Source organism: Neltuma alba, unplaced genomic scaffold (assembly GCF_004799145.2).
Source record: "Neltuma alba isolate B1F8T4 unplaced genomic scaffold, ASM479914v2 tig00006282_pilon, whole genome shotgun sequence".
Lineage (NCBI taxonomy): Eukaryota > Viridiplantae > Streptophyta > Magnoliopsida > Fabales > Fabaceae > Neltuma > Neltuma alba.
In genome coordinates, this window is record NW_021634409.1 from 1 (window position 1) to 24,126 (window position 24,126).

Here is a 24,126-nt window from a genome sequence, read left to right on the forward strand (position 1 = left end):
GGTTTTGAACTTCTTCGAACTTTTTAATACATTGGTTTTCATTTGTCCCTTGTGTGTGTGCTTTGATCAATTATTTTGCTGATCATATTAAATACATTCTGTGAAATATTACTGAGCAGTTCGAGCATTAGCAGATCAATTATTTCGCAATCCTGAGTATCACAAGCATGTAAGGAGGCAGGTTATTAAGCAGGTATGGCATAGCTGTATTGTTTTATTGGGGCATACTCTTCTGTGCATTCGCTTTGGTGGTTATTTGAATCTTTGTCGAGTCAAACATGATAATATATGAATTAGATAATAGGCTTTAGTAGATAGTTTCCTTCTAAAAGGTTCTGTTCTGATAGCTGCATATCTTCATTTCTTCTTGTAAATATTTTGCTGATCGTATCATGGTGGTCAGTCCAATGGACCGTGAGGGTAAAGAGAGAAAGAAAAGCAAATATAACGAGAGACGGCTAGTGCTTTGGAAATATGTTGCTCTGTTCGGTCTTTTATTATAAGGCCTTCCTCATGCTTCTTAATATAATGTCCTTTATCTGAAACATTAATTTTTTTCTCCAAATGTCCTTTGCTTTGATGTTCCTTAACAAACTCCTAACTAACCAAACAAGCTTCTTTAATTAGTAAATTTTGATCGAAATTATTTAACCAACTTTAACTGAATTTCATAATCTACGTAAAGTAGCTAATAGGTCCTCATAAAAAGAACTGGAGGGAGTACATCTTAAAGTTTGATGCTGCTTTCCTTTTCCTTCTATGGTGCTCTTCCCTTGGTTATCTTTGTTTGTGTCAGCAGTATGGATGGTCTTAACTGAAATTTGTTTCTGTGTGGATAGATGTTTCCTTCTGTCTAATTCCACATTGATATTCTCCTTGTTAATTTTTCTATCTCTTGTTTCTTCAGCTAAAGCATTACAGAAAGTTATATGAAGGTTATGTACCAATGAAGTACAAAAGCTACCTGAAGATGATGAAAAAGTTAGAAATCAGTTGTGATCAATTTTTGTTTTCTTCCTGCTACATTAGAGACCATGTAATACTGAGGGTGAGTGCTAATTTGATATTTGAACGTTGTTTGCCTATAGATCAGGGGAGTGGGGAGACCATGTAACTCTACAAGCGGCTGCAGATAGAGTAAGTTGTCTAATGTTAATCTTCTCTTGAGCAAACTTGTCATTCTGGTTAATAAATGTTATCACATAGCTGCTCATTGTAATACTGAAATCAAGAAGAAAAAATCATGTATATGTGAATCTGTGTGCATATTGATTGCATTCAGAAATAATACTTCTATGAGGAAGTAGGAGGGGCTAAATCACTTCTTTATTGTGTGGCTGTTGATACCTGAGTTGGACATTACACATTAGTATCAGGCTTGTTTCTGACTTGTTCTCCCCCCTGCTTCTCACATCAGCCATGCTATGCACGACCCTTGATGGGTTTGCAGGTGTGACAAACCTATTCTGTAACAAAAATTCCCTCTGTGCATATTAAATTATTCTTCACTTCTTAGCAGCGAGGTAAATCGTGTTGACTGATGCTGACTTGGTAGTTAAGTGATCCTTTTGCCTTTCTGTGTTGAAGTAATAATTCTGATTCTGAAAGGAGCTCAGCAGTTGCATAAATCTCTGGGACCCTAAGATTGCTTTATCTTACACAAAGTAACCAGCTGAATGAGAGATAGATGGTAGTTATGACCCATACTATTAAGATTACGTGAAAATGGAAAGAAATTTCAAGCCCTCTTCACCGCTTGTAATTCTTACACTTTACTACGAACTTCAGTCAACATCGGCTGATTCCTACGATGTTCCCTTCTATATGAACTGATAGGATTGGGAGTTTGCATTTGTTGCAAAAGTGGAGACCTTTTGCTTCCTTTTTTATCAATAAATACAATTGATAATACTCACTCTACAACAGTAGAGTAAGTATCTCGTAGACTATCAATTTATGACTTAATCAATCTATAAAACACAATCATCGTGACTACATATTAGTAATGGTCTGTCTGCTCTTATTCAATTTCATCAATTGCTGACATCGTTGTTGTCTTAAGTCATGTTGTCTGTCCCTTTTATTTTTTATTTTTTCATATTCTTGCAAGTGACTTCTAATTACTTGTGTCTCTTTGTACAGTTTGGCGCCAAAATTTGTTTAGTCACCTCTTTTAAAGACACTTGCTATATTGAGATACGTCCCACTGACAAAAACCCCACTAAAGGCAAGTATTTTTTTTTTTTTTTTTTTCCTTTTTTTTTTGGGTTTAACAACTTAGGTATCTCTATCGTAAACTCTGCCACACACATTTTTATCAAGTAATTTGGTTTGGGAATGTTATCTTCACTTTCAACAAGTTTGTTTACGGTAGTGATGTTAAAATGTTTGAATGATTGTTATCATTACAGTCGTGATTTAATTGATTGGATATGGATAGAGGGAAAGGCTGTGTTGAATAGTTACATCTTTGAAGAGCCTGAGATTTGCATTTCCTTTCTTTCTCAATGTTTAGTGCAATGTTTAAGAGTTTCCTTATTAGCAAGTAATGCCAGCCCCTAATTCAGTGTTATATATGTGTTTGGATTCCTTTATTGAGGTTATTCGTGATTTTCATTTTTTTTCCTCTGGAAACTGTAGAGCTTTGGCTAAGCTTTTGGAGTGAAGTGCATTATAATTCGTTGTACGCAACTGCAGGTAGTAACCCTAACATTAGTGATTTTTTCCTCCTTTTTTGGGAATTGGTTTTACGAATTTGGCTTGATATATTCCATGGAAAGAAGCTCTTTTCTCCTAATCATACATTGATTTTGCAGATGTTCCTTCTGTTGTCCCCAAAAAGAAGCATTGGCTGTTTTTTTAGTAAAAATGGCAGAACATGAAGTCTTGCAAAACTCATATTTAATGAGGGGTAATTACTGTTCTAACTTATTTTAATTTTTCTTTGGTTACATTATCCTTTCAGTTTATTTGCCTACTGAAAATACAATACGTGCATCCTATATTAAAGTCAGTTAGTTGGCTATGCTGAAAGTAAAACTACTTGAGTTTAGGTGAGTAATTCAGAAAATACTTGTAGAGAAAAGTTTGATTCAATTTGATATTAGATGCTTAAGGTGCTAAGTACGTTAATTCTGGTAAGATGTGGCAGTTTTAGCTGGTGAGATTGGGATCCTCAAAGTTTCATAAGAAACAAAATGTAAATACGCTTCCATCTAAACCCTCCACTGCCAAAGTTGAACCAAAGCCATGCCATATCAGTGAAGGGTTGAGATGGTGAGAAAATTATGCTCTAACTTGTATGAAACTTCAGAGGATTTGGATCTGACTTTGCAAGGTACTGCATTGCTACTTTTATCACCGAAAAAATATGGATATTGTATTATAAGAGTCAAAACCATAGTTTTCCTGAAAAATAGCTAAACACTCTTATAGATGCCAAAATCAATTATGAGCAGGCACCCCATACATGCCAAAATCAATCATTTCATAAGTTACCAAACGCCTTTATACTTGCCAAAATCAATTATGAATCCAAAACCATGGTTATCTTACAAGTTACTGTTATCAACTTTTTAATTTCATAATTGATTTTGATGTGCACAGGAGTGTTTGGCGACTTATGAGATAACTATAGTTCTGAGTTAGTAATCGATTTTGGCAAATGGGATGAAGCATCATGAATTGTCTTGGGATTATGTTACAAGATTTTTGGATCTAATTAAACTATTTTTTCCCCTTACAGCCTTTTGAAACAATCTCCTTCAAGCTGCAAAACAGACAGTGGCTCTTCTAAGGACAGGGGCCTTTCCTCACCCCATATAGAAAGCATCAGTAATCCGAGTCTCAGCACAAAATCTATATTAACAGGTCAAAGCTTGTTCATTGGTGGGACAAGTTGTGATGGTTCTGAGAGTATATAACAAAATTTATGGTAAACATCAGTAGATTGCAGTGATCAACATAATGATTTATGTATTTCAAGAGGCATAGTGGTTACTAATTATTTTAGTTGAGCAGATAACATAGACGCACTGTAATTGATGATTACAATTAACCCACCCATATATTTGCTTATGTTTTAACAATTTTAATAATTCTTTTCTATAGATTACAGTAAATCTGAATCATGTAGTGCTGGTTTAAAAAAAAAAAAAATCTGAATCATGTAGAGTTTGTCCATGATCTCCTTGAATTTTGAAGCTTGATCATGGACCCTGTTGTATAGATAAATTGTTGTTTGTTTGTTTACTGTTTCACTGACATTTCATTGATAATAAAATTTCTTACACTTCTTTTTATGAGTAAAGAGATGGGCTTCTCTGATTTGAAAACAATTGTTGAGACATCCATTTTATTTTCAGCCTCCTTTGAATACTCTCTGCATTACACATCCTTCATCTCTATTTTTATAATTACGTTTCTGGTCTGGTTTCTGTTCTCAATCCAGCCATTATCGATCTGTTCATTGGGATCATAGCTGCTGGATGCCAATTCGTTACCAATTTGCTGAATTTAGTATCTATATGTGAAAAGCCACCACCTTTATCCCATTCAACTAATATACATGCAGACATACATATCTATATGTGTATGTGTACATCAAAGGAATGATAATCGACAATATATCTATAAAAATAGAAAGAAATCACACTATTTACAAGTTATGAATATTTTAATTTATTATTGAGTTCTCATATAATTATTGGTTGTCAATTCTGATGCCACTTCAGGATTACATCATTATATTTGGGTGTATTTGGATTAGCGGTGGAAAAAATAATTTTTATTTTATTTGATTTTTGCAAATGTATATTAGTGTGGTGTACTTTTATGTTTGGATTTATTTTTATAAAAGTTAATTTGACAAATTAAAACTTGTTTAGATGACTAATTGAAAAGTAAGTTTATATATAAAATGATTGATAGAGTTTATTAAATAATACTATCTTTGGTCTTTAATATAAGAGCAAGTTGATTAATTTAAACAGATTAAAAAAACTAGTTAAATTAGTTATTTGTAATAAATAGGTATTATCTTTCTTAAAATATTCTTGCTAATCAAGTGTATTAGTTAGAACTATTATAATTACAAGAACTATCTTGGAAAAAATATACATAAATGCAAAAAGACAAAATAATTGGGTCTTTATATTTAACATTAAAATTTTTACAGACATATCAATAGATCGATTTCAAAATATGGAAAGACAGCGTTACCGTGCCCTCTTCTTCCTTCTCCCCGAATTTTCTGCCCATGAGCTGGCTGCTAACCTTTCCTGGCCCTCTCTGGTTTGGTCAGAGAAGAATCGGCCTTGACCACTCCAATCGCGGCCAACAGTCACCTGCGGCTAGGGTGGAACAGTCCGAGCATTCCCGTTGAACTGTTGGCGACACTGACGATGAACAACGATTAGTAAAGTGACAATTAATGAGCTCTTGAAGGATACACAATATACTAGAAAGAGGACGATGAGACAAAGGCAATTTAGAATAGACAAATTGAAGATCATAGTGGCTCTTCTGGTGTTTAATATAAGAGTTAGTTGACTAATTTGAATAAATTAAAAATTTTATAAGTTATTTGTAATAACTAGGTGTTATCTTTTCTAGAATACTCTTGTTAATTATGTGTATTAATTAGAATTACTATTTGATAGAATATTTAATATATGCAACTATTATAAGAAATATTTTGGAAAAAAATAATAAATATAAAAAACGACGCAAATTAGGGTGTTATATTTAGGACCAAATTGAATGTCAAAATAACTCTTATGCTATCTCCGGTCTTTAACATAAGATCTAGTTGAATAATTTGAGTAGATTAAAAAAATTAGTTAAGTGGTCATTTATAATAAATAGGTGTTTTTTTCCCTAAAGTATCCTTATTAATCAAGTGTATTAGTTATAATTATCATATTACAAGAACGACCTTCGAAATAAATGAATAAATACAAGAAATAAAACGAATTGGGATCTTATATTTAGAATTAAAATAAAAATCAAATGAGTTCTTATTAAAGACCGGATGTAATATTTTATATATTAGGACTCAACATTGGAATAGTAGGTTGGGATTGAGATATATGCCAAACAATAATATTGCAAATCTGGCTTAAGCAACTATTTCGTCAAGGCTGCGAGAGCATTTGGCCAGCCAGCCTGCAAAGTGTTTTCACATTCAGTAAAATGTTTTAGGGTATTTTTGATACATTGGAAGAGTTTTCTGTGGAAATGAAAATGAGAGTACAAGTAGAAGTGGCAATGGGCTCCTAACATTTGTTTGGTACCACCATGAAAGCCTAACACAATTTTTGAATTATAATATGTATTAACACTGCAAAAAAAAAAACTTTTATATATTCTCACTATCACAAAAAAACTTATTTTCATCACATATTTTCGTCTGAAATTATAAATAGAGAAAAACAAATAAACATACAACATATTATGTTGCATTTCTTTTAAGAAAATAAGCATACTCGTATGTTATATAACAAATGAATATATAACTTGTAGCCAAAACCATCACCCACTGCCATTGAAAACCACTATGAACTCATCAAGCAAGGAGCAACCTTCATGAAAGAAGATCTAAAAATCGCTAGCTTCAAATTTACAAAATGGTAGAAATAATAGGGAATCAAATATTTTGAATTGAAAGAAATATGAATCATACCAAACCATTGATAACAAAAAAGCAAGAAAATTTAATACCTTTTTGGTATTTTTTGTTGATTTGATTTCTTTCTAATAGCAAAGCTTTGTGTTAGTAGTGTTGTCATCTTGTTCTTCTTCATCCGCAACAAATTTCATGGTTGATTTCTTCACAAAAACTGGAACGGATAAAATAAGACGAAGATACATTTACATAAGTTGATGTCTTAATGTATATAAGCTAGGGGCATTTTGTAGGTAAAAAAATCAAATATCAAGTCGAGAAAACAAGATGCCATCAAAACAATATATTATCAAAACCATCTTCTAGTAAGACGGTGGGCGCCGAGAGCTTCCTTAAACCATTCAAATTGCCTTAAAACGGACAAATCACCTCGAGATATGATATAGAAATATTTGTTATAATTATTGAACGGGTAGGATGGAATAGTGTTTTAGGAGTTTCATTCAACCACCCAATTTCCTCTACAACGGATGGCTCGCCTCCAAATATGATAAGCAAATGTCAATTATATTTTATGGATGGCTGTGATTGAATAACTGAAATAACTATTTCTAAAATAAACCTTATGAGAAAATTAGGTTTTAGGTTAAGAAAACAATAATATACCATCAAAACAATAAATTATCAAAATTATAAATACAATAAACAATTATATTCATAAAACAATGCACTTTAGGGGTTCCATTAGACTACTAAAATTTCCTTACAACATATCTCAATTATATTTTGTGAACGGTTAAGATTGAGTAATTGAAATAACTTTTTTAAAGTATTACCTGAATGTTTTTTAGGCTACATATACAAGGAAAATCAAAGATATTTATACTTTATTAAGGGTGTAATTAATTTATTATTTTCTTGTATTTACTCTAACACTAAATGTAGGAGTTAAATAACTAATATATATAAATTAAGAAAACTAATTAAGTTAACTATTTATAAAAAATGTACATCGACATTCACAAAAAAAATACACATTGATTTTTTCAAATATCTTTTTTAATCATTTACACAATCAACTGTTTTCTTGATGAAAAAGTAATAATTATTTCTTATAAGAGGTTAGATAAATTTGAGATTTTGAAATTGTAGACATTCTAAATTCAAATTAATAAAATGAATTTCAATAATTATTTTTTAAAATAAAATAATATTAAAATAAAAATATTAATATTAATATTAATGTTTTAAATTTAAATTAATAATTATATAAAAATTAATACAATTTTATTAGAAGAATTAATTATTTTTATTATATTTTTTTAGAAATTTTTGTTACTATAATTCAAAATCTTTTAATTTTAAAATCATAATCATAAAAAGTTAAAAAATCAGAATTATAAAATAAATGAAAAAATTATAAGCTTCTAAAAAGTACGTGAAAAGAGTGGTTAGTCAGTAGCATGTGCTTCGCATCAGAACTTTCTTAAGCTTGTTGGTGGTAACAGTAGGTCATTGCTAATCTATTATCCGCCTTTTTATTAGTTACTAAGGGCATTTTAGTCCATTTAAGCTAACGTTTTGGCTATAAATAGATACTCCCTCTCCCTTCATTTCGGCCAAGATAGAGAAGAAGAGGGAAAACTCTTGCAAAATTGATTCTTAAAGCATAATCAAGAGGAAACCATCTACCTAAGCTTGGATATAAGATTAGTTTCATATTCTACCTTGTATATTGCTTTGTATTTTTGAGTTTGATAGTTGAAAAATGTGGAATCCCCTTAGGGGAGGTGCTGGCTGAAATTAATAAGAGCTAGAGGAGGATGATTTTGATGTTATATCTAATAAAACACAATGGCTCAAGGTTGTTTCAAGTAGTCTTGTGTTGATATGTGAAAGAATTTATGATTGTTTAAGGAAGGGTAGTGTTCGGCTAGTTCAAGTTTGGTATCCTAGGATGTGATTTTGATAATTCTAATGCTTCCAATGGGTTTAAAATGAAAAATAGTGTAGGGTAAACTTAAAGAGCAAACATTGGAAGCATTGGAATTAAAGTTAGGATTTTTAGAGTTATAAACCCCCCTTTTCGACCAAACTGATTTTTGGAGAAGGAATTCGATTTTCATTAATCTAAGCTCATTTTTGGATTTTTTTGGGCAAAATTATGTAGGATTGGCATAAGAGAATAATTTTTACAAATCTAGAATACTAAAGTCTCTAATTTTATTTACATTTTAGTCCCTAAAACTTTCTGAATTTACAGTTTAGTCCCTAAAAGCCTTTTAACCTTCCTTTTACGTTTTCAGAACTTTGGCTAATAAGGACTTAGTAGCTTATCCATTTTAAGCTATTCCTTGCATTACTAGGCCAAAAATCTGAGATGTTACAGAACCTTTGCAGGTTCTAGAATTACCCACTGTTTATTCTATGAACTCATTTTCTTCAGGTTCTTCGACAACTCTTTTACCTCTTAGATCTTTCTCTAACTTCCTTACTCTCTCTTTTATTATCATTGCCACAAAATCCCTTAACTATTGTAGCAAAGTATCTTGATTAAAAAGAGGTTGATTTGGTGGTTGGTTCGATGGGTTTATAGGTTGTCCATTATCCTGATTAGTCTGTTAGGATTTTGTTCGTACCATCCTCCCTACCTAAGGATGCAAGCCACCAAAAAGGAAAAAAAAAAAGTCAAACACACACAATAGTTAACAGGGAAGGTTATGAGATTAATGTATATCGCCACTAAATGTAACATAATGCAACACAGTTCATAGAATTTTTGGCTCTAATACCAAATTGTAGTGACCGTTCTTTTTAAAACCAAATTAGATTAAATCAAATAATTTAGCTAAAAGATTAACCATAATAGAAAAGAAGAAACTGTAAAATAATAAAACTAATATCATAGTTAAAGGGAATAAACTTATATCACGAGTAATATCAATCATTACTTGGGCCTTGGACTTTTGAAGTCTAGAAATAACAGTCAACCATCAGCCCAATGAAATCTCATACTTTTGAACATAAAAACTTATAAATCCTTTCAAAATAAACTAGGAAGCTCCATTAATCAACAGACAATATTTATAAAAGAATGTCACATGCAGGTCTTAGATACCCCTGGCCTTCTAATAGCACTCCTAGTAATTAGCAAAGATCGAAAGTATTAGGTCACAAAATCAAAGTGAATGAGCCCTACTTGGCAATATATAATAAATTAGCACATAAAACAACAAGAGGGAGGCTATACAAGCTATCATAGCAAGCTAAGCCTCTAGAGCCTTTCTTGATGGTTCAACACTTGAATTATCATATGAAAATATTAGAAACCACAGGACGAGACAAAAGTCTTAGTAACCATCTTTTCAATTCATCACACCTACTAATATGTGCTTGTGAGGTATTAGATAGGACAGTTATCAAATCTCTAAAAATATAGATATCAATAGATTTATAAAAATGTATGTAAGGATAACCTCAATTATACAAACCCTCACTATGGGGCTAACACATAAACCACATCAGTCTATCTTTCACTGTAGGGGATTAATCAAATAAATAAGCCTATCCCTCACTTCAGGGGATGAATAAGGAGCCGCACAGGCCTGTCACTTGTAAAAACCTTAACCTCAACACATTATAAACTCATCATAAAAATCACTACTATGGTAGAACAGGAAAGCTGTTAAAAGGAACTACCATAGTAGAAAGAACTTTGCATATTTTTAGAAATTAATATTCAAACAAGAGTCAAAACCACACTCTGTTGCATGCAACTAGAAATCATTCATTAACATTCACTGGGCCTCCGAGCCTCCGGCCCGGGTAACAACAGACATCACATCAGTCCATCCAAATAGTTTCCAGCAAAATAAAATCAGAGTTTCCTAAGACACTAGAAATGGCCTCCGGCCAACCAAAATAAGGAGATAACATTCTCTCCAGTTTACAACAAGGCCAGGTAATCAAAATATTTTAAAAGGGATCCTAAATGTGGCAATATATACTAGCCATACATATACAAGGGCTAGAGACCTAAAGCTAACCAAGCTCAAGCCTCTGCGTCTCTTCCTGATGGCACACGCCCGGAACCTTCACCTGAAAACATTGTAAACCACGGGGTGAGACAACGTCCCGGTAACCAATCTTTCCAATTCAAGGTACTACTAAATAGGTGCTCGTGAGGTGTCAAGTGGGGCAGTTCACAAGTAATATGATAAATGATAGCCACAACAAGTATGCAAGTGCAATGATGCAATCCCATCAACTATATCCCTCACTTTGGGGGATTTTCAAGAGCCAAACCCGGCCTATCTCTCACTATGGGGGACGTAAGGAGTCAAAAGGCCTATCCCTCACTATGGGGGACGTAAAGAGCCAACCATCATGCATTAATGGAGGCCTTACCACGTGGTAGTAACAATCAAAACTCTCACCAATTCCCAATTCATGCATCATGCTCAAACCATAATCAAAAGTAAATAATCATTTCACAATTTACTTCTTTCAGTGGCCTATCTTTCACAAGTTACAAATTCAATCAATATCAATTTAAACCCCATAAGACGGTTTTCCTTTTCAATATACAACATACACTTTGAACACATTTGTTATCCGGAGCACAAAACATAAATCCACTCACAATACCACAAAAGTATGTACAAAGGATTGGAAAGTGGTTACCTCTTGCCTGAGCAAGGAAAAACAAACCAACAACAGGCCCCGTGCACCAACAAGGCTCACAACCGGTCTACACAAGCACACAAACACACAACCACCATGTATTAGCTTTCAACTAATAATGTGGCCAAAACAACAACTAGGGGACACAAAAATTCCTAACTCCAACCAAACTCTACCCAACTCAAAGGGTATAACTATCAAGGCAACACTCCAAGGTCATAAAATCCCATTAAAACCTTAATTCCTTTCTAAACATCAATTAAAACTCATAACCTTAAGGACCCACTATAAGAAATTCAACACTCAAACATCCCATTAGAACAATTGAAGTCCTAATAACATTCTAAACCGATTAAACATTCAATTTAACTCTCCTTAATATAACCCAAATCACTAAACTCAAAATCAACCTCTACATTGACATCCTCAATCACAAACCTCCCATTTCCATAAACCGTAGCTTCAAAACTCAAGGTTCTTTAAATCCAAGAAAACTACACCGATTAAATACTTAGACCAACCCAAAGCAATCAATTAAACTCAAAACAATTGGTCAAAAACCTCAATTCCATAACAACCTAGAAAACTCTAGGGTTTCACCATAAATCCTCAGAAATTCCAAGAAAGAAGGTAGATTAGAGGTTAAAATCACTTACTTGAGGTAATGGATCCTTAGAAATGCCTTTCCCAAGCCACAACACCGAAACCCTAGCAGAGCTTCTCTCTCCTCCTTCAGATTTTCTAATTTTCGCACCCACAGACTCTCCTGCGATTATATAGATTCGGCACCCTTCGCCGCGGCGAACTAATCCCGAGAGGGATTACTCGCCTGAAAACCTGATTTCGCCGCGGCGAAAACTTCCCAAGGGAAATTCTCGCTTGCCCAGAAACCTTCGTCGCGGCGAAACCTTCCCGAGAGGGAAACGTTGCTCACCTGAACAACTTCACCGCGGCCAAACCTGCCCGAAAGACAAAGCTCCCCCTGGAACTCCCAGTTCGCCGCGGCGAGAACATATCCTAAGAGGGGTTTGTTCACCTATTCCTCCAACATACCTCAAATACAACCCTAACACCAAGATCAACATTAATCGCTAATTTATCCTCAAAATCAACCAAAAGAGGTTATTAAAACCCGATAAAACTCAGGATGTTACATCACTCATGATAGGGGACGAAGAAAACTAACCAATGTGCACCAATAGTGGGCTTATCATGTGGTAGAATAGGACCTAACTCAAAATTCAAATAACAACCAATTAATTACAATATAACTAGAAATGTGTTAATTTTTCCTCAACATAATACAAATCATATGTTAAATATTTCTTTCAAACTTCTCAATTACAATTGCAAATATCCCATGAGACAATTTTCATAGCTCAAAAGGTATAACATATCATTATTACAAAATAGCAACAAAAAAACTCACTAAGAATATATTAGCAAATATAACAAGTAGAAAGTGGTTACCTTTCGTCAGAACAAAGAAAATGATTACCATAAGGTCAACCCTATGTTCAAACCAATAATTAATCTACACCATTAATATAATCACATATTAGTATAAGCTATTTAATTAATTAACTATGCTTATATATATATGTTAAGGTTTCTAAATTCCTAAAACTCTCAAAGCCCAAAATTAAATATTTTAGCACTAAGTTACAATTTTGTAACATCCTCCAAATTATGTGCTTGAATAAAAGAATTTTTAACCCAAAATTATTAAATCTGAAATTATTACATTTTAAGTTCTAAAACCTCACTTCGCATTTAAACTTTCAAACTAAACCATCAAAATTTTCATAGTATCTCAAGTATATATAAATAAATAATTTAGTCAGATTTTTCATAGTATAAATATCAGATTTCTATCAAATAAGAAACTTTTAAGATAAGATAATTATTTTAAAAATATCTAGTCACCCAATAAATAAAACTAAATGGTAAAAATGCTCTAACTAAATAACTCTATAATACTATGGTCATCAATAAACAAAAATCCATACTTGCCCCAAATCCTAGATCAAAAAATTTTCTCTAAGCAGCACAAAATTATTATCATTAGATAGATCTAAATGAGTAGAATAATTTTTATAAGGAGAGTTAAATGAAAAGAAATTATTTTACTTGTTAGAAATATCTGCAAAATTAGACTATAGACTGAAAAGGGAAGGAGGAGGGCGGCCGAACCAACACGGGGAAGAAAGAAATTACGAATCGTCGGACCCCAGGGCTTATATATATTGAAAGATTAGGGCAAATTACCCTAATGGGCCCAAAGCCCAAATTTGCAGATTTACCCTCTCTCTTTTTTTTAATAAATTATTCCAATTCTAATTATCTCTATCTTTTTTTTACCTAATGTTAATTCATCTTATAATATTTTTTATTTTATAAATCGTATTTTAGGTAAAACTCTCTTTACTCAATTAATTATAAGGTAAAATTATATTTACCATAAAATAATTATTCTTCCTAAATATTTGAATAGTATGAATAAAAATTAGGATATTAGATATGTGTCTTCTCAAGGTTATCCATGTTTAGATATAGATCACTGGTAAGGAAATTATGTTCTGGATGTTGACCCAGCCTCATTCTCAAATTGGAATTTATGAAAAGACGTGTGAAATTAGAAGATGACTTGTGACTCTAACAACTTTGTGATGGAAGGAGTAAAAGAAATCCCACATTCAAGTTTAGAATAAAATGGTGGATAAAGAATTTTAAAATAGGCATTTTCTTGTTCGATTATTTCATTAGTTTATCTTGTTTGTATTATAGTTGACAATCAAACTATTTGGCACCATATCAAAAAGATTTGTGCTTTCAGAAATCAAAGTTTTCTTGGTAAATTGTTTGAGTATGCATGTCTCCAGAAATCCCCTACATGATTTCCCAGTTGTCGTTTTGCAGTTTAGACCATAATCGATGATCATAGATATCAACAGTTCATACGAATTTTGTATGTGGCATAGGAATTTTAATATTCTTACTTGCCCATGATGACAGGTTTGAAGGCAATTCCCTGGTTTTCAAACTCTAGGACAATGACGATTAGGAAAAATTTTCACAGCTTTCATGATGAGTGAGTTTTTGATGCAACAAATTTCAGGACAATAATGTCTTTTTGTTTCAAAAAGTAATTTCATCTTATGTCTATGAGACTGTAGTGAAGTTTCAGATTTTTATGGGGGCATTTAGATATAAATTAGCTATAGTAGAGGTTAAATGAAATTTTCCCAAAAGAAAAAAAGCTTTTCTTTTTTGCTTATACTGATTCTGATTCACAAGGTGATATGGCGCTTTACTGGGATGCGAAATGTGGTATGGCACTTACATTTGATGAGTGAAGGATAAATTTATATTCACAATAAAAAAATAAGGGATTGAGATATAAGCAAATTAAAGATTCACAGATTGAGTAACAGTGACCACCGAATTATAGTTGAGGGATTATGAGTTGTAAATGAGTTAAAAATTGAAGAACTAATTTTTTTTTTTAATCTCAACCTGAAATCATACAAACTAATCCAAATTTTATAATTTCTTTTACTCCTAACTCTTGAGTTTTTATGATTTTCCAAGTTTCTTCAAAATTCAAAGGGTTAATGTTAACTGATAAATACGTTCCATATTATATAGATAATTAAAATATTTTAAAGTGGAAAATGATTTATCTATTTTACTCAACTTTGTTATTTGTTATGCTTTTAAAAAATTATGACTTGATGTTATATTTAATTCCCTAATATTTAACTTGAATAGTATATATGGTAAGTTCCATAATATATAAATAAGCTTTATATTTAATTTTGGGTACGCGTTCTTTACTTGAATAATTGTATGGTAAATTTCACTTACTATGAAATAAGTTTTTCCTAATATTATTTAAATCTTAATGATAAAAAAAGGGGATGTTACAAGTATAATGTCAGAACGATATGAAAGTTTGAAGTGGAAACACTATATATTTTATTGTTTATTTCAAATTCACATTACATGGAGATATTGCATATAGAAGTTTTTATATCACTTGTGTAGCTTACAACACGTAGGAGAAAACCCACCAATCTGCTACTTATTCAAATGCTTACACCTGATGAGTTCCTTAGATAGAACCGATAATGGCCTTGCTATACCCACTTTTGCGATCGCTGAACCTATCCCAGATCATGACTCCGCCGTATTTCGGAGACCCCTTGATTGCCGGAAGAACCCGAGACTTCATAACATTAACTGGAATAAACCCACTACCTGCTGCCGCGGTTGACGCCGGAACCCCCAAAAACACCCGGCTAGCCTTCACTTTGGTCCATCGTTTCCATGAATTCACAAGATTCTTAGTGTTCCCACTTCTATACTGGCATGGAGGGTTGTTGTAGAACTGAACCCAAACGTAATTGAACAGGCCAGTGTTGATTGCGGAGCTCAAGTGAGAGTCCGGAAATGGACATTGAGGGGCGGCGGAGAGGATCAGCTTCTTGTTGAACTTCTTCAAAGCTCTAGCAAGTTCATCCCAGTGCTGCCCCCCACCAGCCTCGATGTCAAAGTCGACGCCGTCCAAAACGGCGTTGCCTAAGGGCCGTGACTTGGAACTTCCGCCGAGGAAGTTGTTCCAAATGTATTTCGCAAGTTTCTTGGCCTCCTTGGCAGAGTTAAGAGAGTAGCTGCCAGAGCCGCCCCCGATGGAGAGAAGCACCTTGATGCGTTTTCTCTGGCAAGTTTTGATGTCGGCGCTTATGCCTTTGCAGGTGCCTACGGCGGGGTTGCAGTGGCCGGCGAGGTTGAGTTGTGGGGTTTTGCCATTGCCAAAGGTGGATAAGAAAGCTATGTTAATGAACTTGTAGTTTCCCGACTTACAAGCAGCGGCAAGGGAGCCTTCGCCGCCGTTTTGGCCCCAGTAGACGGCGATTCCTGCAGCGTGGGACTTCTCGAAGATGGAAAAAACGAGCAAGAGAGGTAGTAAGAAGACAGAAGCGCCTTGTTTAAGTGAAACCATGGTTTGTCTGTGTAATGATCTGTGGGGTATTGAAATATATTGCTTTGCTTGGTGGTTTAAGAGATTGGCGATATTTATAGTGTTCGAAGAGAGGAAAAGTAAGAGAAACGACGTGCATTGTAGGGAATGAATTGCTAAGAGATAATATATAAGAAATGCCCAGCCTTGGGTCTGCCCGGCTAAATGAATAAAACGATGCTCAAGTCAAGATCCAAAAGATACGGAAGTGGATAATAATTTCTAGTTAGTAACTATATAAGCTCGATAATAATTTCATCATGTGTCTCTCCTCTCTCTCTCTCTCTATATATATATATTCTTTACGTTACAATGATGATGTTATCGATTTGGATCTATTATGAATTTTTATTGCCAGATATTAGTTAGGATAAACAAATGAAAAGATATTTTATCCTTTTAATGAAGTTATTTTTATGATTGTACAAGTAACAGAGTTTATTCATATTTTATTATATTAACAAATATTTTTTAATCAATTGATCATTTAAGATATAAAATAAAATTATTTTGCTACATCATTATTAGATCGAAAAAGTTAATTATAAATAATTCTTACTTTGAAAAGCATTGATGATAATTTTAGTTTATGATTTTTAAAAGCCTTAACTATGTAAATTTTTTTTGACTTTCTTCTTTATCATTAAACATCTGATTCGTTATAAAGTTTATTAAGATACATTTTTTATTATTTTGATTATTAGACACTCATACTAGTTTTAAGTAATGCATTAGTAGTAACACCTCATTCATCGCGTGGGCATTTGGTTCTGCGCGCGCGCGCGCTGACAATACGAATTCAATGAGCAAGGCGTTACTTTAAGATTGTGAAGAGGGCAAGGCAGAGTTTTAATGTTCCAGAATCATGACACTTGTCCTTGGGGAAAATTCAAAAAGATATAATATATCTCCCAAATCAGGCAAATGCCTTTTATTATTGTTATAATATTAATGATAATATTGTTTTTATGTGATGCAGCGCTTAATTGTAGCCGCCGATGTTGGAATACGTGTCATAAATTTAGGCGTAAAATGTGGGGAGAGATGAACTGCATTCTTCTAACAGAGTGGCTAATTAAGTTTTTAATATATTTCATAATATAATAACTTTTTTAAAGTATTAATTTTTTTCACTAAATATTCCTAATTAAATATAAAATTTTCTAATAAACAAAACAAGCTCTACCAACTAATAATTTGTAGGGTTAAGGTACATCCAACACTCTTAAAATATTTTCTCAAATATGTTTAGCATCCTAAAGTATTTTACGATGCGTCTAGCACTCTGAAATATTTTTTTAAGTGCATTGAGCACAGTAAAGTATTTTTTGGTACATCCAACATCTCAAAGTATTTTTTTAGGTGCGTCCAGCACCCAAAAAATATTTTTGTTGCATCCGGCCAGTACCAAGACAAAAAAAAATACTTCAAGGTGCTGGGTGCCTCTAAAAAATACTTGGGGGTGCTAGATGTACCTAAAAATACTTTAAGATGCTGGATGCACCCGAAAAAAATATTTCATAGTGCTGGATACACCTTAACCCTATTTTTTTATGATAAATATAAAACAATTAATAAAATGAAAAAAAGGACAATGAACATATTGTTTTTACTCGTTGAATCAACTCAAATAGGAAATTTAAAAGATAAACTAAAAGATAAAAATAATTAGCCCACTTCTTAAAAGTTAGGCATGACTCATAACATGGGAGAATCCAAAACTACTCTGATATGGGATTACCAAAATCATTCGACAATACTCAATGAGATAATGGGATAATGGATAATTTGATGGGATAATAAAAAAATTTAAAAGGAAAAATTAATATGGAGAACATTATAATTTTGCTTCATTTTGAATTAGGTCCCTCAGCTCTTTTTCTTTTTTCGTGACCCTATGAAAACCATGATGGATGATGTACGCAGCTAGGAAAAAGAGTTCCAAAATGGATCCCAGTGTGGATTGTTATTTTAGGAGGTAAAATACACTTAAAGCATGACAAAACGAAGAGGCATATCAAACAGCGTTCCCAAAGCAGGTTTATACACCGAAAATATAAGAAAATGAGGAATAACGCCTAGACGAGGGGCATCCTCCATCATATAGCTATTATGTATATATCTATGCATAATATGTATATTATGAAGGTCTCCCCTATTTTAGTAATACAAAAAATGAGCTATATTGCAAACATGAGAGAAACACAAAAGGGCAAGTTCATTAGAAATTTTTGTGTTTAAGAAACTACCTATTATTTTATTTATCGATCTTCCATGATCTATTGCTTCAACCTACAGAGTTGTTTCATTTTATGTCAAAAATATAGATATAAACAAGAAGCGCATATCAATTCAGATTCATGTTTGGATCTAGGTCATTCCCCTTGATCTGCTCAGGCTCACACAAGGTTTAGACTACTAGAGACTAAACTTGAGTGGCATAACAGAGCACCACACAAGAGAGAACATTATAGAGAGAGATGAGAGATAGTTGGATAACTCAACGATTGGGGTGAGTTGGACTAATGGGTGGAGGCATCTATTTGTAGCTTTGGCCAAAGGTATTTTAAGAAGGCAAAATATCCACTAAATTCATTAGTTTGAATTTGAATATTCAAATAACTCTTAACTTGTCAGAATTATGAATTTGAATTTTGAATCCAGATTTAATTCTAGATATATCACTATTTATTTAACATATATTTAATATGGATAATATAAATTAATATAACTTATATTATAGCTGGCAGGATTTGCAATTCAAATTGTTTGACCTAGTTAAACTAATCATAATCTTCCTTAGGGTACTTGATTTAAGTATTCTCTAACATCCAATTAAATAATCTAACCCATCAATGGCATAACCCATCTCTTTCTCTTTCCTTCTTCCCTTCTTCTTCCTCTCTCTCCCTCTCTCCATCCTCCTCTTCCTCTCCCTCTCCCTCTTTTTGTCCTTCTATTCCTCTCCCTTCCAACGCCAATCATCTAGCTACCTATGCATTTATCAATGGGATTGAGCTTGTGGCCATGTCATCGATCTTTATTACAAAAAAAACTGGTGACCCATCATTAATGCTAGTTGGCAAAAGTAATCAGATTTAAGTTAATAGCAATGGTGCTTTAGAGATTGTATACATAATCAATGTTAGACAGGATGAAATTCCATCTACCCAAACTACTAGTATGCTTCACGATTGACATGGCTTCATCTTGGTGGCTTGCAGTGTGGGTCACTAAGTTATGCAGTGAAAGAGAATGAGATGTGAAGTTAGTGATGGAAGATGTTAATTGGAGGAGGTTGCAGTTAGTTAGAAATGTACTTGTTACTGAATTTTGCAAAAATTGGTTGTTGTCAAAGCACATTTGTTTTTTTTTTTTTGGTTATTTGGCTTACTATTGTTGTAATTTCATTTGGTAGTGTTGTAACTGTAGACTTGTTACTATAATGACAGCAACATGACATGATGATATGAAAATGTTAGTTTTTTGTTTATAGACAAAACAATGCTAATATTTTTTATTTATCAGTTCTAAATGGTAACAATATAAATCTATTTAATGTTTTGAAGTTAAGAGAAACCCAATCACAAACTTATAATTTTACTTACCAAACTTGTTATTTGGTTTTTTACTTTTGTTATTTGACTTACTACTCTTCCTATTTGGCAGTGAAATGTGAAAATAATGGCAATTTTCCATAAAACTCAATTTCATGAGAAACGTAATCACAGAATTGTTATTTTGCTTACCATTCTTGTCATTTGGTTTACCATTTTTGTCATGTGATAGTGAAATGTGAAAATAATGACAACTTTTCATGGAAGTTAATTTCATCAGAACCCCAGTTACATGCTTGTAATTTCGCTTACCAAACTTGTTATTTAGCTTATCTCTTTTGTCAATTGGTAGTCAAATGTGAAAATAATAACAACTTTTCATGAAACTTAATCGCATGAGAAACTCAATCATAAAATTATTATTTTATTTACCACTCTTGTCATTTGGCTTACCATTCTTGTTATTTGACAGTGAAATAAAATACCAACTCAGATAGCTCAGTAACGGCCTAGATTTACCAAACAGTAGTTGCATGTACTTAATGTGTTTGGTGATAAGAGAACATTAAGTAGATCGACTATCTTAATGTGCACTTGTCACTAAATATTGCAAAAAATGGTTACTATCAAACATATACTAGTTTTTTGTTATTTCACATACCATTGTTGTAATTTTTCATGGTGGTGTTGTAACTACAGACTTATTACTATGATGGCAATAACATTACATGATACTCTGAAAATTTTAGTATTTTGTTGATGGGCACAACAATGTCCTTATTTTATATTTATCAGTTGTTAATGGTAAAAACCTAGATGGGTTATTTTGTGAACTGCATGAAAAATAAATTATACATTATCTCAAATAAATTAGTATTACTGAAATGATAGTTGAATTTGTTATTATTAAATATTTCAGTTTGAATTGAGATTATTTCCACATTTGATTAGCCAAGTGTAGTATGAAAAATAATAAGTTATGATAAGCATTTCATAATAAGTTAAGTTTGTGTTAACATGACATTTTTACCACATTTGAATGGAAAATTACAAGTGTAGCAAGAAAAATAACAAGTTATGACAAGCATTTCATAATAAGTTAAGTTGTGTTAAAATGATGTTTTTCCCACATTTGAATGGAAAATTACAAGTATAGCAAGAAAAATAACAAGTTTTAAAAAGCATTTCATATTAAGTTAAGTTTTTCTTGCAAATAACATGATTTCCACTCTTCGTTGACTATTGATAAGTGTAGTATGCCAAATAACAATTCGCGAATGGAAAATTACGACTTTGGACTACAAAAATACAACAAATTTGACTTACACTTTAGAAAATGTAGCACATCTACATGGTTACCATTAAGAACTAATAAATATAGAAATACGTTCATTGTTCTACACATCAACAAAGTAGCATCATTTCCAGATCATCATGTAATGTTACTGCCATCATAATAATAAGTCTATAGTTAAAACACTATCATAGGGAATTACAACAAAGGTATGTGAAATAAGAAAAAACCAGTATATGTTTGACAACAACCATTTTTGGCTTCTATTCTGGTTTTCACCTAATTCGAAGTTCAAAGGAATTAAGCCATTGTCAACAAGCTTTTCAATTCCTTTCACTACCTGTTGATTTAACTTTTCTATTTTCTTTTGCTCTTTATTCAAACCATTAGTTCCCGTGAACAACGCCTCAACACTTTCACTTTCACAAATAATCATATCTTGCCTTCTAGTAGAGCCAACATCTTCCTCTATTCTCATGATAAACTCCCCATAATCAGACCTCTCATAAACCTGTTTTTCCTTAGGGATATAGGATGCTTGAGATTTATAAGATTAGCATAAAAAAATTGCAAGTTCTCAGGCTCCTTTTCTTGGCATTCTTGCTGCAACCTATCAATGCTATTATCTTGAAACAGGGGGGGAGAGAGACAAAGAGAGAGAGAAAGAATAGCATGAGAAATGCAGAGTTAAATTGAAACGAACAGCAAACCCATAAGTAAAGCTTAAAACTTAGCTTCTAAAGTAAAGTAATAATAGCTTGAATTCTAATAAGACAACCCATTAACAAATTCAGAGGGCTTTAAAATCTCAAATTAAGCTTCCTCCATCGCATGCAGAGAAGAGAGGGAGAGAAAGAGAAAGAGAAAGAGAAGAAGGAAAGAGAAGGAGATGGGGTGATTAAAAAAAAAAACAGAGAGAGAGAAAAGAGGGTCATTTTAATCTTTTTTGCTTAATTTCATAATTATAATTTAAGACCCAATCCTTCCAAACAATTAAGTTTATTCAAGTGTGCATTTGGCTATTTTGCTAATTCAAGGGTTTTTTTTTTCCGGTCATTTTTCTATTTTATTTTGTTTTTGGTTAAAAAAAAAAAAGTCATGTCACGCACTTTGAGGGTTGAGGCATAAGCGTAAAGACAATGCTGTATGTAGCTGTAGACTCAGACCCAAGCTAAGGCATGGGACTTGCACTTCAGGGCTAGATCTACTTGACTAAAACGTAGCGGATTTCTATATCTACTTAAAGAAAGGTCCGGTACCCGCTGGTATACAGGTCATATAAAGCCCAAACGGATGTAGTTAAAAACGTTTCTTTTTCGTATCCAAAAAATTTGTTTTTTTTATCTGCTCCCAAAAAATCCAGTGTCTTGAATATCTAGCTGCATTGCTTTAACCCACTTCTTGTCCTTTGCTACTTCTTTAATTTATATTTATAATTTTACATGTATCATTTTAGTCATTTTGGAGCACTAATTAAATTTTTTGTTGTTGTTATCAATGTATGTGCTTTTAGTAATTTCTCATTGGGCTTTTGGGAGCAGCTTCACTTCGTTGCTCTTTTTAGGTCCGTTGTCCTCCTTTACTCCACAGTCGACATAGTGCCATTTTTACACTCAAAATGACATTAAAAAATTTAGTATTTTGAAGTATTTTTTTAAATTTTTTTAATCATATTGAATGTTCGTTTTTCAAAAAATAATATCTACTATCTTGAACTATTTTTTAGTGGGATGAGGTATCCTAAAATAACTTTTAGTATACCTATCATCTAAAAATATTTTTTTTTGAAGAGTACTCAATACGCTAAAATAATTTTTGGCACACTTCACATCTTAAAATATTTTTTCAACAGTGTCCAATATCCTAACATAATTGAGACCTTAAAGTATATTTGGAGCAACACATAATGTCTTAAGTTTTGGGTGCTAGTAGCTACTGAGAAAAATACCCCAGAATGTTGGATGTTGTTGGAAAAATATTTTAAGATGTTAAGTGTATTAAAAATTATTTTATAATTCTGGATGCTCTTAAAAAAATATTTTAAGATATGAAGTATATCAAAAATTAGTATAAAAATTATTTTAAAATATTGGATGTTCCTGCTAAAAAAATATTTTATGGTGCTGGGTATCTTAAAAATTATTTTAGCATTAAAAAATTACTTTATGTTACTTGATGCTATTGACTTCAAGATTCTAGATGTTATTTAAGAAAAAAAATTCAATACCCACCATTTACTGTAAAAACGACATCGTAAAGAAGGGTAGTGAACCTAAACACAATGGTGGCTCCCAAATTGATTTCTCTACTGGAAAAAGGTAAAAAAAAATAACTTCATACTTAAAATATATGTTTGGATTAATTGTGAAAGTAAATGGAAATGCTTAAAAGTAACTTTTTTCTAAAAGCTCCAACTTATTGTTTTCAGCTTCTACACAGCATAAGTGCAGCCCACATGATGTGAGCAAGGGAGGAGAGATAATGCTTTATGCATGATCTGAGTTCCTTTTCTTTTTTAACCTAGCCACTTGAGTTGGTTTTTAACATTAAAAAAAAATCATTTTTTTATAATGAAACCATTTTAAAAAAAATAAATTTATTATTCTTTATTATTTACTATCATATTTATAAAATTTGTGGATAACAAAGAAAAATGTTCTATTAAAAATTTAATTGGTAAGAAGTAATTGAAAATTTTTATATACTAAGTATAAATGTTATACATATAGAATGTTTGTATTATGATTTAGATCATTCTCACTAATTTTATTTTTGATAGAAAGACTTTTTCTCAATTTTTCCTAAAATTTAAATATATCAGTTTTAATTATTCTCAAAGATAGCTATTTTTATATTTATAATTATTATTTTAATTATTCTATGGCAATTATCACATTATAAACATATAATATAAATATATATTAATAAAGTTCATGTCCTTTTT

At 32.2% G+C, this 24,126-nt stretch overlaps 2 protein-coding genes across 2 annotated transcripts; one reads left to right on the plus strand and one right to left on the minus strand.

Annotated features, from left to right (window-relative positions):
• Positions 1-116: 116 nt before the first annotated feature.
• On the plus strand, positions 117-4,309 carry LOC114750007 (OTU domain-containing protein DDB_G0284757-like; the record flags this gene model as incomplete). The annotated part of the gene is made up of 7 exons (XM_028938550.1): positions 117-193; positions 908-981; positions 1,089-1,137; positions 2,143-2,227; positions 2,641-2,697; positions 2,817-2,911; positions 3,746-4,309. Coding segments are annotated over 6 exons (389 nt in total), but the record flags the coding sequence as incomplete, so codon positions are not given.
• Positions 4,310-15,254: 10,945 nt separating this feature from the next.
• On the minus strand, positions 15,255-16,360 carry LOC114750008 (acidic endochitinase-like). Its single transcript, XM_028938551.1, has one exon. The coding sequence runs from the start codon at positions 16,311-16,313 to the stop codon at positions 15,423-15,425; it is 891 nt and encodes a 296-aa protein (XP_028794384.1). The 5' UTR covers positions 16,314-16,360; the 3' UTR covers positions 15,255-15,422.
• Between the last annotated feature and the right edge of the window lie 7,766 nt (positions 16,361-24,126).

Coding starts and splice junctions, on each gene's coding strand:
- LOC114750008 (XM_028938551.1), bottom strand. CDS start 16,313: ATGGTTTCACTTAAACAAGGCGCTTCTGTCTTCTTACTACCTCTCTTG.